Genomic DNA, 14,695 nt, shown 5'->3' on the forward strand with positions numbered 1-14,695 from the left:
AAACAACAATAAGTTTATCTGATTCGTTACCCCTTCCTTAAGGGTAAAAGCCAGTAAAGACTAGCTCTCCTCCCTCCTTCCTCCTTCCTCCCTGCCCTGAAACCAGGCTCCCATCTTCTCTGGTCAATATCAGTAACAATCCCTAGAACTAATTCAGTGGTGGGAAGCTGGGTCTGGTATGGGCAGGCTACATGGCAGCCAACAAAGATGCCCACCTGGAGCTGTGGCCCTACAGAGGGCACCTGCTGTGTGGGCAGCTGCCCACCCTGCCACCTTAGTGCCTCTTGGTTCTGCTTCAGCCTAGGCAGAGAATGGTCTGATCCTCTCTTGTTCTCTCAACCCACTCAAGTATGGGCCACCCACACTGCAAACACGGAATAATGAGTATCCAGAACTGGAGATGCAGCCCCAGACAAAGGCCTAGAACTTCAGACCTTCCAAAAACTTAACTAATCCCTGGGGTTTGAGTCCTATGTGAAAATGAGAGGTTTGGACTCACAGTCCTTAAGGTCCTTTCCATTCTCACAATCGAGATCCAAGATTCTGCTCATATCCTTAGGCCATCCCAGCCTAAAGTCATTGGAGAATGTGCTGTGCTTGTATAATTTTGGCAATTTTGACTGACATGTGGAATCCAAGTTATGGTTGGGTATGGGGTTGGTGTTGCAGGCTGCTTAATGCTTAACAATTACTAATACATTACAGAAAAATGGATGAAAACACCTCAAGATCTCTTGATTTAATGATTTAACATTAAGTCATTTAAAATGATGGAAAATGAAATGGTAACACAGCTAAGGCACAAGCAGCAAATCTTTTTCATCTTTGGAAATGAATTCATTCAATGAAATACATACTGTGGATGCTATGTGAGAAACAGTTCCGGTCAGCTGGGAGTCTAACACCAAGTATTACAGCCATTCCTTTGATTTTTCTCCCTCCCTCATATTTGGGGATTTTAAAACAAATGAAAGGCAGCATTATTTCAGCTTAAGGCACAGGCATAAGTCACATAAGAACAAAGAAGGTTTTATTATCACATTAAGCATTGAGGAGGAAATGTGCTTACTGATAACTAATTTAGTGTTCTAAGCTATTAGGTTAGTATTTGCTTCTTGCAATCTTCTAGGCCAATATTTATGATTTATATCTTGATGGAGGTAAAAATGTTCAGCTAGTGAGAAGGTCATTAAGGAGAGAAAGAAAAAAAAAAAAGCTCTTAGAAAATGGAACAAGAACAAAGTACACAGACAGGGAGAAAGGTACCCTTTGTGCCTCAGTGGTCTATAGAACATTTGCCCTCTCTGCCTATAAAGTGATTTAACATTAACCACATTTCATTCCAGCAGCAGAGTGCTATCTCCTGACAAAAACTCCTTTCTGAAAGCCTGGGGGGAAAAAAATCCACATACACAAAAGAATGTGAAACATATTGCCACAGGCCAGTGTCTTGGGCTTTTTGCCTAAGAGGTTTGCTTTCAGCAAAGAGAGGGGGTAAAAAAACACTCTAACAACAACAGCTTGTACAGTACAGTGAACAGCCTCCCTGCTTTTTGGCAGACTTTCCCAGCGAACAGTTCCAGTGGCAGTGCCTTGAGCCCATTCAAGAATTCCATTTCATAGGAAAGGAAGTGTTTCAGATACACCTATTTGATCTTTCAGCATGTGCAAATGCACCTGCTAAACACCTAGTCTGACAGCCCATACAGTCCTCTCCCCAGTTCCTTCTTGTCCGTCTTCACCAGTCATCATATGGGTTATTTCAGACTTGGACTAGGTGAGATGAAAAGTACATAAAAATCACGCCAAACGTTGCTACTGCTGCTGCATGAGCTTAGGCTCGACGTGCAGATGGAATTCCCTTCTCCCCACGCCAACTTCCCTGTCACTTTTTCCCTGGAGCAGGTAAGAGGGTTTGGTTTTGTTTTCAGCTTCCAAAGGCTTACCTCGAGGTGGCTTCTTCCCCTCCCTTTGCATGGCTGTCCCCCACGGCCTGGTCCTTGCCGCTGGGGTGGTAGGCTGTTAGCACCACTCCCTGGGAACTGGAGAGCCAGCTCATGGTGAGAGAAGGGGCATAATTTCTGCGATCCTGACACAGAGAAGGGGAAAGAAGTTCCTGTCTCGCCTGGCAACTCGCTCATTAGCATTGGCCAGCTCCTCCCCGCAGGCTGGTGATTCGCACGGGGAGGGGCGGGGTCTGTCCAGGGAAGGGCTTCCTGCCTCTCCAATTAGAAGCTGCAACTCACAGCATTGTTTAAACTCTGGGCAATTGCACTCTGGGCGGCTTTGGTTAAAGGAGGCGAAGGGTGGAAGCGACGGGTTGCACCTACCCCCAAGTTAGTCTGATCAGATTAAACTGCCAGAACGTATATTCAACTCAAAACTGTAACTACAAGCCATCTTGCTTAGGAAGCCATGAGTTACTACCGAGCCTTTTCTTCCCCCTCCCCAATTCCTCTATCTGATAATTTCTGCTGCTTAATGTAACATGAGTTAAAGGCATTTCTTAACCCCTTCATGTTCAGCGTTAAAATTAGCCACAGTAAAAAACAACGAACCTGCGGCACAACTGTGCAATCCAGACGACGAGAAAGGCTTGATCCTTGTGCCCAGTTGAAAATGCCCTCATAAAAATTACTGTGTGTCCTGGAATGTCGTCTTCTTTCACATAAAGCCAATCTCAAATATACATCTTATCAAAATATTGTTCAGTACCCAAAAGGGATAGACCTACCAATGCACTGTTAAGTGTTATTGCTGGGAACAAAAGAAGTCCCTGCCGTTTGTTGAGCACCTACTATATGCCAAGCTCTCATGGACGGGTGTTTCACATGTATTATCTGATTCCATTCAATTCTCTCTCTCTCTCTCTCTCTCTCTCTCACACACACACACACACACACACACACACCCCCTACAAGATAGGTATCACTATCATCTGTGTTATACATAATACAAGGAAAGTAAGGCTGAGGGACAAGTTAAGTAACTTCACTAAGATAACACAGTGGCTAGTGCCAGAAGCTGGATTTGAAGAGAATTCTAGGCTACATTCTTTTTTCTTTCTTTCTTTTTTTTTTTTTTTAATCACCAGTATGCTGTTCTTTGTTTTGCAGATTAAGAAACAAGTTCAAAAGTTATCATAAACACAAAAGACAACTCTGTTCTTTCTCCCCATACCCCCTCCAAAAAAAAAAAAAAATCACATTTTTAGTTTGTTTTTGAATCAGGGTCTCACTCTGTCACCCAGGCTGGAGTACAGCGGTGATCATAACTCACTGCAGCCTCAACCTCCCGGGCTCAAGAAATCCTCTAGCCTCAGCCTCCCCAATAGCTAGGACCACAGGCATGCACTACCACGCCCAGCTAATTTTTTTATGCTTTGTGGAGAGGGGGGATCTCACTGTGTTGCCCAGGCTGGTCTTGAACTCCTGGGCTCAAGCAATCCTCTTGGCTCAGGCTCCCAAAATATTGAGATTACAGGCATGAGCCACCACGCCCAGCTTCTACTCTCTTTGACATACCCAGTAGTCTGAAGATTTTTTTAGATTTTTATGATTCATCCAACTATCTAGAATTCCCCGTGAACAAGCTTTCAATTCCATCATTACATAAACTTATTGCTTATACCTTTTCATTATTTAAAACAGTCATGAAAAATCATTTCTTCCTCCTTACATACTCTAGAAGTATCTGAAATTTATTTTTGAATCCTCTTATAATTTACAGAAGTCTTCCTTAAAAAGAATTTATATCTTCCACCCTCCCCACTGCATTGTTGCTCAGCCTTCCCATTTCCACTTCCACAGGACTTTACTTGCTATCTCCTTTTTATCCCCATGACCTCAACCACCTCTAGATCCTATAATGCAGTCTTAGCTCCAATCTTACAATAGCCCTTTTAGCTCATCTCCTTGTCACTTCCTTTAAATTGCTTTAACATTATGATCACACCCTGGCATAGCCCTCATGATCCCTCTCCTTGCTTAAAAACCTTCATTGGCTCACCACTGCTAAGAGAGCCAGTTCCAGGCTTTGGAGCAGATCACTGGGCATTCCTGCTACCTTATTCATACAAGTCTTTCCATCTGCTAGACACAATCTTTTCAGGTCCCACTATCACTCCTTTCTCTTCATCTGACAGCTAACTTAAATTTTATACCTACTGAGCCTTCAGGAAACACTGAATGGAGGAAAAACTGAATGAATTGAAAGTATCCTTTAAAACTCTACTAAATATATATATATCTCTCTACTAAATTTATATTTAAATATGTGTGTGTGTGTGTGTGTGTGTGTGTGTGTATATATATATATATATATTTTTTTTTTTTTTTTTTTTTGAGACAGAGTTTTGCTCTTATTGCCCAGGCTGGAGTGCAATGGCGCGATCTCGGCTCGCCACAATCTCCACCTCCCAAGTTCAAGCGATTCTCCTGCCTCAGCCTCCCAAGTAGCTGGGATTACAGGCACCTCCCACGACGCCAGCTAATTTTGTATTTTTAGTAGAGAGTGGGTTTCTCCATGTTGGTCAGGCTGGTCTTGAACTCCAGACCTCAGGTGATCTGCCAACCTCGGCCTCCCAAAGTGCTGGGATTACAGGCGTGAGCCACCATGCCCAGCCAACTCTACTAAATTTTTATATTAAAATTGGTAATATTAGATAAGTGGTTCCCATGCACATACCAGTGCTAACCTATGATGAAATGTTCACCAGTTCAGGCAAAATGAAAACTATAGAGAGAGGGAGGCAAAAATTAAAGTAAATTAGAAAAAATGTGTTTGTCTTTTTAATGTCCTTACATGGAAAAAAACGTTAATACCCAGCTTATCCACCCCCACCCCATTTTTTATGTAGCTACTCTGAAATGCAAACATATGGGAATCACTATCTTACACAATTACTGATGGCAATCTCTACATTATCATTTGGAAATTCTTTTCTGTTCCCCCCCCCACCCTTTTTCCTCCCCTTACTTCCCTCTACCTCCCTTTTTATTATCTTCCTTTTTTTCTATTTCTCCTTTTTCCTTTGCTATGTCTTTAGCGTGTCAATGTCATCCATGCCCATTGACAGACATGGGCTCTGCGCCTCTCACGTGACAGTTTGCGATGAAGATTTTGTCCAGTCATAGCCAAAACAATTATTTAGTTATATTTTTGTCGAATTATGGTCTTTTTTTTTTTTTTTTTTTTTTTTTTTTTGAGACGGAGTCTCGCTCTGTCGCCCAGCCCAGGCTGGAGTGCAGTGGCGCGATCTCGGCTCACTGCAAGCTCCGCCTCCCGGGTTCACGCCATTCTCCTGCCTCAGCCTCCCGAGTAGCTGGGACTACAGGCGCCCACAACCGCGCCCGGCTAATTTTTTGTAATTTTTAGTAGAGACGGGGTTTCACCGTGGTCTCTATCTCCTGACCTTGTGATCCGCTCGCCTCGGCCTCCCAAAGTGCTGGGATTACAGGCGTGAGCCACCGCGCCCGGCCTAATTATGGTCTTTTCACTTGTTTAACAACAAATCACAATGTACAGGTTGGAATGTAATTATTTTACAAAGTCAAAATAATATTTGAGTTTGCAATAACCGGTTTTTAATTTCTGTGCGGCACAAAACCAAATGTGATACAAATTGATTTACATAGCTTCATACAGAAAATTTGAATCCTTCTAATTTAGCTCTCAAATGTCTGAAAATCCTCCTAGCTTCTTCTCCTTTCCTCCCAGCAAGCCCTGTTGCTACTGGTCTAAGGGTATTGCCTATCACAGGCAGAAAACTGGTAGGACTGTGGCCTGGTGTGCATAGCCTCAGATACATGCTCAAGTAGATTAAAAATGGTTTTCAGAATTTTCCTATGTCATCAAGGAAGCAAACCTAACTACCAGTATGGTCCCTTAAAAAGCTGTTCTTTTTTGGGAGGCTGAGGTAGTGGATCATCTGAGGTCAGGAGTTCAGGACCAGCCTGGCCAATATGGGGAAACCCCATCTCTACTTAAAAATACAAAAATTAGCTGGGTGGTGTGGTGGTGGGCACCTGTAATCCCAGCTACTCAGGAGGCGGAGACAGGAGAATTGCTTGAACCCAGGAGGTGGAGGTTGCGGTGCACTCCAGCCTGGGGGACCAGCACGAGACTCCGTCTAAAAAAAAAAAAAAAAAAGAAGAAAAAACCTGTTCTTATTTCACACTGTAAACTGTACTAAGGTTTAGCTCACATCCATCCCTTATACCATTATCGCTCTTTTGCAGAGACAAATATTATGAAAAAAATCACACACACTTTTTTACTCCTTTCCGCAACCATTTTAAACACACACACAAGAACCTCAAGACCTTGAAGATGTTAATATTCCGAGCTATTAAGTGCGTGCCAAACACTTTCCTGTTATGAAACATCTTACAAAGTAATTAACAACATCAAGACAGTTTAAACATTCATTTCATTCATTCTCTTTAAATGGGGTGTACTAGATGACACAGGAAGGGAAAAGGAAGTGGTAATTTATGTACCCAAATAGGTTGTTAAAAATAGGGTGAAGATGGTCCTGCAGTCTCTGACATTTGACATCCATGTTCAAAAACAATGAAAAAATTTTTCTTCAGTTCAGTGCTAGTGGTAGCAAAGAGTTTATTAGCTGGTTTTTATCTGTTGATTTAGGAGCCTCTTTGTAACATGGAATTATATTAGAAGAATGTCATGCAATGGAATCAACGTACAATTTATCAAATTTTTCCTCAACTGGTCTAGTTCTCTTAAAGAATTAACGAAGGAGAATATGTACACACACTCTCTATATGATGATGAAAATCTTCAGAGACAAAAGCCATATGAAAATGACCTTTCAAATGGTACAGTTAAATCCAATTTTCAATATTATAACAAGAACTTGAATAAATTAATCAACTGTGAAGTTAAAGTTTCACGTAGGTGGTAAAGGCTAGACGTATGAAGTAGCATTGACTACTGAAGAGGAAGGGTTCTTAACATCCCTTACCTCATGTTTTATCACGACCTTGTAGGAATAGTTCTTGTCAGCTTACAAAGTTAGCTACCTCTGTGTTAGGGTACTATAACTGAAAATTATTCCACATAAAGAATCTCAAACTATTTCCTTGGGAATTACACTCATTGTTATTAATTCTGCCTCTGGAACAACAAGAAATAACCCTTTTCCCTTTCTCTGGACAGCTCTAAAAATGTCTACATTATTCTCAAAGTTATTTTCTTAACTGCTCCTCCTGGGAGAAAATACTAGCCGTGCTTGGGATAATTTGTAACTGCTATTGCCAGAGGTTAAAATTTAGGCTTTTCGGCAATCATATAGAAAACATGTTTCTTACAAATAGTTTATTACCAATAAATAACAATAGCTAATATTGAGTCCTTACTCTTCGCTAGACCTGGTACACATAGTCTATCATTTAATCATCACAATCACCACCAGGGATAGAAACTGGAATTACGCTCACTTTAGAGATGAGGAATTTGAGGTCATCCGGTTCGTCGGTGGCAGAACCAGGACATGTAAACCTGGGTTTATGTGACCTTGGAGCCTGAGCTCTTAAGCATTATAAAGGTTACAGCAGTCCTAGAATTGACATCATTTTATTTCTGAAAAGAATCATAAGAATAACAAAGTTAAATAATCTACAGCAAACCTAAGGTCCTTAATCAAATGGAATATTGATATAAATGCAATGCTATGGAGATTTACACTCAATTCTTTTCTGGTACTTTGAAACTTGTTTTTTATGTCAAATTATTGGGGTAGTGTGGCATAATATATATACTAGTCTAAAAGGTCATCATCATTATGCCATCATATCTAAAATTGTTTCCACTGACAGAAGTGAAAAAAAGTACTCTGATCATTATGATTATGAATTTTTTTCTTAAAAAAGCAGATTAGATGTGCGGAACCCAAAGCTTATAGAATTTGTTAGCTATGGAGCCTTAGATGAGGCCTTATGCAAGAGCCAGACTCTGAAGATTCAATTTCATTTAACTTCATGAGAAATTTGCCCTTCATATCAAAACTAGCCTAAGCTGGAAATTATCCAAGAAAAAGTGCCATGCCCCTAACTTTTCTTTTGGTTTTCTCTTCATTGACAACTAGAATGGAGACATATGTTGCAAACGCTTGCAACTAGAAGTATGAAGATGAAGTATATTCTGGAGGCTAATACATACTAGAAAAGTAGAATTTTGTTTATGAATATAAGTTTCGATTTTAAAAGTCTACAATTGTATCAATATTAGATTTGCCAAATACAAAAATCCTTGTCCTGCAGTAGATTACAAAGGATGCTTATCCGCTTGTTATGTAAAAGCAGCCACTGTCAGTGGGGAAGAATGGTGAAGCTGCAGATCTAAGGAAAGGGATGAACTGATTCATGACTTGGAGAAAAAGAAAAATGGAAGCCATGTTTCCTTCTTTTTTTTTTTTAAACAGAGTCTCGCTCTGTTGCCCAGGCTGGAGTGCAGTGGTGCAATCTAGGCTCACTGCAACCTCTGCCTCCTAGGTTCAAGTGATGCTCCTGCCTCAGCTTCCCGAGTACCTGGGACTACAGGCATGTGCCACCACGCCCAGCTAATTTTGTATTTTTAGTACAGACAGGGTTTCGTTGTGTTGGCCAGGCTGTTCTCAAACTCCTGACCTCAGGTAATCCAGCTGCCTTAATCTCCCCAAGTGCTGGGATTACAGGCATGAGCCACTGCGCCCGGCCTTTTTTATTAATGGGGTTATCTACTCTAAAATAAAGGCAGTTCTTCCAATGTGTTAAAGTAGTCCCTGGAGTATTCTTTTTTTTTTTTTTTTAACCGAAATACTTGATAAAACTGCACAAATGTCATTACATAATAATTTCTATATTCTGAGCCCATTGGGGAATTTTCAGTCCTAGAAATGTCATCAAAAATGGTGAAGCTTTCTGCTTCCTTTCTTGAAGGTAGAGAGGAAGAAATGGTGAAGCAAAGTTTTTCTGGAAAACAGGAATCCTCGTCCCCTACTTACAAATGAAGCATCTTAAATGTTCACTAGTGTACTTGCTTTTCTAGTGAAGAGACTAGATTCACATATCATCATGGATCATTGCCCTCTACAAGTGCACGAATTAGTAGCAAGAACAACTATTTTAGGGCCATGTAAGTTATCAATATCATCAGAACTTGGGCCTTAATTACTAACATCTTAAAATGGGGTATTAAGAAACAATAGAAAAATGTTAGTATTCTCTTTTATGACAAAGCTTCATTAGTTTTCTAGAGTATGTCTAGATATATGTGACTATTTCACAGAAAAGGTTTAGTTTTAAAGAGAAAAGGAAAACACACCCTCAAGATAATTTCAAAGAGGAATTTAATGGGCATGGGAGGTGGCTTATTTAATAGTAATTTTTTCTGGTCAATTGGATGATTAAATCTTTTCATTCTTAAAGACTCAGAACATGCCGAGTTGTTTTGCACGCAGCCACTGTGTCAGCAGAGATTGGAAACAAACACTAGCCAAGATTTTTTTAATGCCATGATTGAATGCTGGCACAGAAAGGGACAACTTCTTAATGTCTCTGCAAGCAAAAATCTCCAGAAGGTGAATATAACTTTTTTCCAAATTTGCTTTTACTCAAACAGGAGAGTAACAATTCTTGGCCTCCTGACATGACTTCAACTCAGGGCCTTGGGAAGATTCTAGATGAGTCAGCCTCGATCTGTGTCTAGCAGAGCAAGTTACACGAATTCCTTTTTTTTTGACACAGGATCTCACTCTTGTCACCAAGCTGGAGTGCAGTGGCACAATCACAGCTGATTGTAACCTTGAACTCCTGGGCTCAAGTGATCCTCCCACTTCGGCCTCCTGAATAGCTGGCACTGCAGACATGTGCCACCACGCCCATCTAATTTTTATTTTTTTAAAGACAGGGCCTCGCCCGTTTCTCAGGCTGGTCTTGAACTCCTGGGCTCAAGTGATTCTCCTGCCTCAGCCTCCCTGAGTAGCTAGGGTTTCAGGCAGAAACAACCATATCCAGCAGGTTATATGAATTCTAATTTCCTCTTCTACTACAGACCTCTAGGAACCAAGGTTTTCAGGAATTATTGTTAGCAAAATGAAAGTAAAATAAATTATATATTAAAAAAATATAGCCAGGTGTAGTGGCTCACTCTTGCAATCCCAGCACTTTGAGAGGCCAAGGCAGGAGGAATGTTTGAGCTCAGGAGTTTGAGACCAGCCTGGACAACACAGCAAGACCTTGTCTCATTTTTTGTAGAGATATATAGTATATATTTTTGTATATATATAATATACACATACAAATATATACAAAATATATACAAAAATATATACTACATATATAATTATATATTTTTTGTATATATTTTGTTTTTTTGTATATATTATATATGTATATATTATATATAATGTGTATTTTGTAGTTTTAGTAGAGACAAGGTTTCGCTGTGTTGGCCAAGCTGTTCTCAAACTCCTGACCTCATGTAATCCAGCTGCCTCAATCTCCCAAAGTGCTGGGATTATATATATATTATATATTATACATTATATATAATGTATATAATGGTTACATATAATATATAACTGGTAAATATAAAATATTTAGTATATTTAATATTAAATATATAACATATTTAATATTATATATAAATATATATTTATATATTATCTATATATACAAATATATAATATATTAAATATATATTATATGTATTTTTTATATATATTAAAAATATTAGCCAGGCAAGGTGGCATGCACCTGTAGTCCCAGCTATTCAGGAGGCTGGGAGAAAAAGATCCCTTGAGCCCAGGAGGTCGAGGCTGCAGTGAGCCATGATCAAGCCACTGCATTCCAGCCTGGGTGACAGAGGAAGACCCCGTCTCAAAAAATAAAACTAAATAAATACATGTAGGGGTGTGTGTGTGTATATATATATGTATATATGTGTATATATATTCACACACACATTATTTTGTGGAAAAATAGAATTTTATTAAAATTTATTTGGGGAAGAATTTACCTTGTTTCTTATATGACCATTATGACCATTGGGGATTTTTGTTTTCTGGAAATAATCATTTTTTGCAAATAAGTGAGCTATAAGTAAACACATTTTGTACTGTATCCCCTCAATTTTAAGAAACAGATTTTAACATATTCAAAATTAGTATATACTGTAAAATCATTCAGATTATTTGATATGGTGGCAAGACTTATTTCCCAAAAATCAATTAACTTGACTCATCTTACAATTAATAGAAAGCTAAAATGAAGAAATAACGTACTCTGTCTCTGCCAAATTTTGGTATATCTTACTTAGCTACCTCATTGGGTATAAAGTATTTGCTTCATTGGTTATATAGTCTTTATGCAAAAATAAATTCTAGTAAAATAAGTAAATTGCATCCAAAATTTTGAGTATCATTCATTATATGTTTTTTTGGAGCCAAGATCTGTAAGTTTCAACTGATTTCGTGCCTTCAGAAAAGATTGAGAATCACTGTGTAGATGTTACTGTAAAGGCTTTTCACCTAAATGCCCCATACCTTACTCTAATTGAGAAAGATCTCTTTATATAATATCCTAGCACCAAAATGGTTTGTGCTCCTGAAACATGCTCCGTAAATAGCTGGAAAGGTTATTTTCCCTCATTCTATTTAATAATTTGGCTAGCTGGTTTGTTACAAAGGCCCAAAGAACACAGCTATAATCACAAGGACCTTGGCCTTCTGAAATGTTAAAACAGAGAGAGTTTAAAGTATAGGGCTGAGGTTGTCCAGAGTTTATATCTAGTCCAAATATCTTTTTTCATAGAAACAGCTGCTAAGGAAACAAAGGTTAGGCAACAGCTGGTCAGGCAAATGGTTACAGTGCCAAGACTGTAAGATTTGAGGAAAACTCCATATCCTGACACCAAAACGCTTTCTTACAGTGTAAACTGCCCCTGTTCAGAGACTGCCTCAACACACAGTCCCGGGCTCTATCAAAATAACTATTATAAGAACTGATGCCAAAGCCTTAAGAATCACTCATAAATAACATCTTCAAAATTTCTATTCCACCCCCCCAACACGCCCCACCAAACAAAACAACAAAAATTCAGAAGATTGTCTACACTTCAGTGAAAAAAAATCACATTCCACTACAGAGAGTAAAAAATATATTATTTTCCATCAATCCGTCTTCCCAGTAACTATGTTTCATCTTTGTATTTTTCTTTTAAAGTCTATAAGATAGTTTTCCTTTTCCAATAAGAAAGTTACATTTTTAATACAGATATGTCACGTTCCTACTAAGATTAGTAACAATAAACGTAATAAAATTCTGTCTAGCCATCATCCTTCTAAGCATGTCACCACATTTTATACATACAGAGAATACCTCTCAACACTGCAGATTAGATACATTCATTAAAAAAAGGTTTAATCATAATTGGCATGAGAGTGAAGAAAAGCAGGAAGAGAGTGCCTTGGTGTGACAAAGGTAGATTATTGAAGTAGTTTTAAAATTTTTTCCAGAAGGTGAATATAACCTTCCAAGTGTTTGAGTTTAAATCATACTCTGTGATGTTCTGGGAAATTTATATCACTATAAATTATCAAGCATTCAAATCAAGGCAGTAGAGCCAGATTTGGGGTCACAAAAATGAGACATATATCAGAATTCTCCTTACTATGTCTGCCAGGCTCAAAAGTAATGCTTGTCTTAACCTTGCAAAGATCATCAAAATAAAACTCTGGTGGGCAAATGAATACATCAGTTGGAGAAAACAAAGTGAAATAGGCAGAGCCCTTCACAATTTCATTTCTTTCAAGAGAGACTGCCTTTACAGTATTTTATGCAGTCTATTGGGAAGATTCATGTATTGTAGGAATATAAAAAGAATTCAGTAGAGTCACCATCAAACATTTTAAAAAGAGACTTCTTCAAAGGTTTCAGTCCAGAGCAGAAATTCTACCATCTCAGTGTGAACAAGAAGCACAAAATGATCCTGTCTGAGACTCCTCGGCTCATCCAAGAGCAGGTACCAGGCACCAGCAATGGTCTCCTCCAGTGTTTTGAGGTAGACAAGTAGACCTGCCTCCAATAAAATAATTCCCTATCAATCTACAGTTCCACCATCAAAGTCATATGTGGGGTTATATTGCAGAGTCACTGATTCACTTCAATCAAATAGTTCTAAGAGGGATAGATGAATCAGATACAACAATCCAGCCCCCAGATGTTTATATTCAGTTAGGATGGACATGTGTGTGCCTATTTATGACATGAAGCATTAAATCATAAACGCAAAAATAAGTATACTTCATTGCTAAGTGGATATTTAGTTGTAAATATTTCCAAAATCTATTAAAGTTTCATAATTAAAGTAATGGGCATATGTGATTTTCCCATAAGCTTTCTGTATTAAACACTTATTATAACTAGAGAAAATGCTAGTAAACATACATCAGGTACTAACACACTATATCTTTTTTTTTTTTTAATTTATTTATTATTATTATACTTTAAGTTGTAGGGTACATGTGCATAACGTGCAGGTTTGTTACATATGTATACTTGTGCCTTGTTGGTGTGCTGCACCCATCAACTCGTCATTTACATCAGGTATAACTCCCAATGCAATCCCTCCCCCCTCCCCCCCCCCCCCCGTCCCCATGATAGGCCCCGGTGTGTGATGTTCCCCTTCCTGAGTCCGAGTGATCTCATTGTTCAGTTCCCACCTATGAGTGAGAACATGCGGTGTTTGGTTTTCTGTTCTTGTGATAGTTTGCTAAGAATGATGGTTTCCAGCTGCATCCATGTCCCTACAAAGGACACAAACTCATCCTTTTTGATGGCTGCATAGTATTCCATGGTGTATATGTGCCACATTTTCTTAATCCAATCTGTCATTGATGGACATTTGGGTTGATTCCAAGTCTTTGCTATTGTGAATAGTGCCGCAATAAACATACGTGTGCATGTGTCTTTATAGCAGCATAATTTATAATCCTTTGGGTATATACCCAGTAATGGGATGGCTGGGTCATATGGTACATCTAGTTCTAGATCCTTGAGGAATCGCCATACTGTTTTCCATAATGGTTGAACTAGTTTACAATCCCACCAACAGTGTAAAAGTGTTCCTATTTCTCCACATCCTCTCCAGCACCTGTTGTTTCCTGACTTTTTAATGATCGCCATTCTAACTGGTGTGAGATGGTATCTCATTGTGGTTTTGATTTGCATTTCTCTGATGGCCAGTGATGATGAGCATTTTTTCATGTGTCTGTTGGCTGTATGAATGTCTTCTTTTGAGAAATGTCTGTTCATATCCTTTGCCCACTTTTTGATGGGGTTGTTTGTTTTTTTCTTGTAAATTTGTTTGAGTTCTTTGTAGGTTCTGGATATTAGCCCTTTGTCAGATGAGTAGATTGCAAAAATTTTCTCCCATTCTGTAGGTTGCCTGTTCACTCTGATGGTAGTTTCTTTTGCTGTGCAGAAGCTCTTTAGTTTAATGAGATCCCATTTGTCAATTTTGGCTTTTGCTGCCGTTGCTTTTGGTGTTTTAGACATGAAGTCTTTGCCCATGCCTATGTCCTGAATGGTACTACCTAGGTTTTCCTCTAGGATTTTTATGGTATTAGGTCTAACATTTAAGAACACACTATATCTTGAATTAGGGTGGGTAGAACAGGGCTTTTCATAAGGGG

General features: G+C 38.9%; 1 protein-coding gene across 3 annotated transcripts in view; it reads right to left on the minus strand.

Moving 5' to 3' along the window:
* Window positions 1–14,695, minus strand: part of LOC105465592 (Rho GTPase activating protein 18) — a 203,398-nt gene that overhangs the window by 143,437 nt on the left and 45,266 nt on the right. Inside the window, exon 1 of one of the 3 annotated variants that reach the window (XM_011714092.3) lies at window positions 1,947–2,152. The exons of 1 other annotated variant lie outside the window; for it this stretch is intronic. In XM_011714092.3, coding sequence (XP_011712394.1) covers window positions 1,947–2,059 — 113 coding nt within the window. In that variant the 5' untranslated portion in view covers window positions 2,060–2,152. Of the gene's footprint in view, window positions 1–1,946; window positions 2,153–14,695 lie in introns of those variants that run through there. One more of the 3 variants, XM_071096445.1, reaches the window with a different exon arrangement.

Source organism: Macaca nemestrina, chromosome 5 (assembly GCF_043159975.1).
Source record: "Macaca nemestrina isolate mMacNem1 chromosome 5, mMacNem.hap1, whole genome shotgun sequence".
NCBI lineage: Eukaryota > Metazoa > Chordata > Mammalia > Primates > Cercopithecidae > Macaca > Macaca nemestrina.